The 3,945-nt window shown below is 54.1% G+C and overlaps 1 protein-coding gene and 1 non-coding gene across 2 annotated transcripts in view; one reads left to right on the forward strand and one right to left on the reverse strand.

The window, feature by feature from the left end:
- The window catches only part of PTSG_04697 (uncharacterized protein), a gene marked incomplete at both ends in the record, with an annotated part of 2,083 nt that extends 1,255 nt beyond the window's left edge, over positions 1-828 (forward strand). The window contains 3 exons of the mRNA XM_004994732.1: positions 183-294; positions 445-487; positions 696-828. Of these exons, the coding sequence (XP_004994789.1) occupies positions 183-294; positions 445-487; positions 696-828 (288 nt within the window). The remainder of the gene's footprint in view (positions 1-182; positions 295-444; positions 488-695) is intronic.
- A 449-nt stretch (positions 829-1,277) lies between these two features.
- PTSG_20014 lies at positions 1,278-1,391 on the reverse strand. The gene has a single exon (XR_001137149.1). It is a non-coding gene; the product is annotated as a 5S ribosomal RNA (ribosomal RNA).
- Positions 1,392-3,945: the final 2,554 nt, after the last annotated feature.

Raw genomic sequence — 3,945 nt, forward strand, 5'->3', positions numbered from 1 at the left:
CACCCCATCCCCCTCGTCCCGGTACGCCAGCGAACTCTTATCTAACCGCCCATCCTGGGCGTACTCATCAATGTCGCAAGCTGACCTACAAACCACACACACACTCTCATACACACACACACACACACACACACACACACACACACACACACACACACACACACACACACAACTGCGGTTAGCTTCCGAGGGTCCTGCGGTCGATCCCCGATGAGGAGGTGGAGATGATGCAGAGACGCGTTGTGTTTGTGTTTGAGGAGTTCTTCAAGTCCCTCTCTACCCAAGTGCACACAGGTGAGGGAGTGAGTCATTGGCACAAGGGGCTGTCGAGTGAGTGCGGGGCGTATGGTGTGGTGTGTGCGTTGCTCGCCTGTTCTCGTGTCCATTCAACCACTCTCACCATCTGCCAACTCGTGTGTCATGACTGTGTTGTTTGCCGCTCAGCGCTGGAGTCTGCCAGGATCAACTTGTTCAGCGGCGACAACGCGTGGCAGGTGAGTGTGTTTGTGTGTGTGTGTGTGTGTGTGTGTGTGTGTGTGTGTGTGTGTGTGTGTGTGTGTGTGTGTGTGTGTGTGTGTGTGTGTGTGTGTGTGTGAAAGAGATCGTGTGCATGGGTGCGAATCAGCGCGGTCACCTCACAGCATCTCGCTGCCACCACCAACACCTTCATGGCGCACACGCACAAATGTTCGCAGGGGGAAGATGCAAGTGCAAGGGCTGGCGTACGGCACGCCCAATGACACGCCACACGATGTGATGCAGGAGTCTGCATGGTGCAACACCCCCGCCCACCGACGAAAGGCGGCCAAGGATAATACACCCATGTGATGTGTTTGATGATGATGATGATGATGAGGTGGAGGAGGAGGAGGAGGAGGAGTGGAAGAGGTTGTCTAACAGCGTAACCAAGCTCAGCTTTGTCACTAGTTCATTAGTTCAGCCCACCTGTGTGTGATTCCTCTGCGTCAGTACATGGAAGTAAACGCGTTGAGATGACACGATGTCAGCCAGGCAGTGTGTGTGTGTGTGTGAAGCAAAGCAACGCTGAGGGCAAGCAACAAGAGAGAGGGTAGATGAGCCAACACACGCCACCACCTCTTCACCCCACGAAGTGGAAGCAACTCAGCTCAGCAAACAAACAAAGAAGGAAAAGAAGAAGTAAACCGAACCAAGCAACAAGCCAAGAGGAGAGGGAAGTGAAGGAGAGACACCACCACAGCAGCTACACAGCAGCAGCACAGCAGCACCCATATGAAGAGAGGAAAAAAAAGGAAGAGAGCAACATCACCCGTGATTCCCGCCTGGTCACCCACGGCAGTACTGAACGGGCCCAAACGGGCTTAGCTTCCGCGATCGGACGAGAGCGGGCGTGATCCCGTTGGTATGAACGTTGCCGACAGTACAGCAAGACAAGCAATTTATGAAGGCAGAGCCAGCAAGCAAGCAAGAAGAGGAAGAGGAGGAAAATCGCACACACACCAAAAACCAGCAGCAGCAGAAAAACGAGCAAACAACCGATTCTGCTTTCCAACCAACCAACCAACCAATCCACTCGCCGTTGCTTCATTCTTCTTCCTGCGCAGCAGCTGGTGTGATGGTGTGTGATGGTGGTGGGAATGGTGATGGTGATCATGGTCGTCGTCGCTGCTGACAGGCAGGTGAGGTGAGGTGAAGTGAGGTGAGGTGGGGTGGGGTGAGGTGGGGATGTGTCATTGGTTCGTGCACACACACACACATTGGTGGTTGTGCGTGCCACGTTCCTTCTCTTCCTTCCTTCCTTCCTTCCTTCCGTTCCTTCCCTTCGTCGTCCTTCTCGCTGACGCATTCACACACACACACACACACGCAGGGAGGGTGTGCGCACCGTCTCTCTCCCCTTCTCCTCCCTTTCTCCCTTTCATCCTCTCTCCCTTCCATCCATCGTTGTCCATTTCCTTCTCCCGTGATGAACCACTCACAACCAACCAACCAACCAACGACCACATGAATGACCCATCCATCGACAGGTCTGGGGCCGGACATGCCAATTTGGCGGGGAAAGTCATGCGGTGGTAAAATGTCAGATGGTAAAATCGGTGATGGTAAAGTCTCGCAAACAAGATTGACATGATTTAATGACAAGGAGGCGGCGTGGGTCAGTGGGGATGTTGGATGTGCGTCTGATGTGTGGTTGTCGTGCGTGGTGCGACTGTGGTCGTAGTCGGGAATTATCTTGGATGTCTTTCATAACTATCGCTTGATTTTACCATCCAGCCAAAAGGCCTGACGGCATATTGGTAAAATAGATTTTGCCGGCAAATTGGCATGTCCGGCCCCAGACAGGTGAGGGTGAGATGGAATGCTCCCACTTCTTCCTCTTCCACTCCGTTCTCCTCCTCTTCCCCTTCTTCTCCTTGCACACTGCGCACAGCAACAACAGCCACCACCAACAACACAGCGCACGCTGTCATCGTGCACACACACACACACACACAGGTGGAACATCCATCCATCCATGCACGGGTGGTTGGATCACAACCAGCACACACCACTGCGTGTGGCACACACAAATGTACATACACACACGCACACACTCACACACTTGCTCACCGTTGTGTGGTGACAGAACAACCGCCATCAGCCACCGTCGTGCAGGGGCGGCCCTGAGAATGGATCATGCAACCTCTCAACCAGTGAGCAGCACACACATGGGAGAGAGGGGGAAATGACATCAACCAACATCACAGCCAATGTATGTGTGTGTGCACGGGGTTGTGTTTCTGCTCATCCTCCCCCTTCTTTCTCCTCCTTTCTGTCTGTGACATGCTGCTCACTGTTGCTGTTGTTGCTTGCTCGTTTGTGGTCGTGCGTGCAGATGAATGTATTCCATCATCATCATCAGCAGCAGCAGCAGCAGCAGGTGCTGGCTGATGCGTGAGGCAGTGGGCGACCCCCACCAACCAACCAACAAATGACTACATGCTGATGGATGAATGGTAATCCAACCACTGCATCACCCAGACAGGTGTGTGTGTGTGTGTGTGTGTGTGTGTGTGTGTGTGTGTGTGTGTGTGTGTGTGTGTGTGTGTGTGTTGACGTGCGCGTTCTCTTCTTCACCCACCGACACGCCATCATCACCGCCTCCTCATTTGCTTGTGTGTTTGCTCACATCCTTCCTTTCCCACCTTCAACACCACGACCATCACGCTTGCTTGTTTCTCCTTCCTTCCTGCTGCTGTCGCCACACAGAGGGCCCTTGAGCCAGCAGATGTCACCCCACCCCCTCCTGCACCAACCACCACTGCTCTGGTGGGATGAACACACGGGCGCTGCCATGTGATGACCATCCAGCCACGCTGTATGCGGCTGTGGAAACAGCAGCACCAACTCACACCACAAACAAGCAAGCGATGAACAACGTGAGTGCGTCACTGCATGTGTGTATGATGCGCACAGCGTGAGTGTGCGTGTTTTGTGGTCGCTGTCTTTGTTGCTCCTGTCTCCCCTCGTTGTTCCACATCAATGTGCATGCATGTGTGTGGTGCGGCTGCCTGTTTTGCCTTGCTTGATGCGCTGTCTCATTCTTCGTTCACACACACAACTGCCTGCACACCTGCATATTCCCCACCTTGCAGTCGCTGCTTATATTCCCCCCTCTTTCTCGCCCTCCCTGGCGGCCATCACAACAACAACAACAGCAGCCAACACACCCTCCACCGCCGATGCAGCAGCAGCACAGAATGCACCACCACCACCACCACTTGCTGCTGAACACATCCCAGCCAACCAACCAACCAACCAACCCATCGCCCGCTGCAGCTGCTGGCGGAAGCTGGCTGGCTGTTGCAGCTGGGAACAGGTAGCGACAGCACAAGCTGCATTTTCGGCTGGAAGCAGAAGCAGCAGAGGTGAGGGCGAGAAGAAGAGGGGAAAAAGGGGAGATGTGTGTTGGATGGATGGATGGAT

The sequence above is a fragment of the Salpingoeca rosetta genome, assembly GCF_000188695.1.
Source record: "Salpingoeca rosetta unplaced genomic scaffold supercont1.10, whole genome shotgun sequence".
NCBI lineage: Eukaryota > Choanoflagellata > Craspedida > Salpingoecidae > Salpingoeca > Salpingoeca rosetta.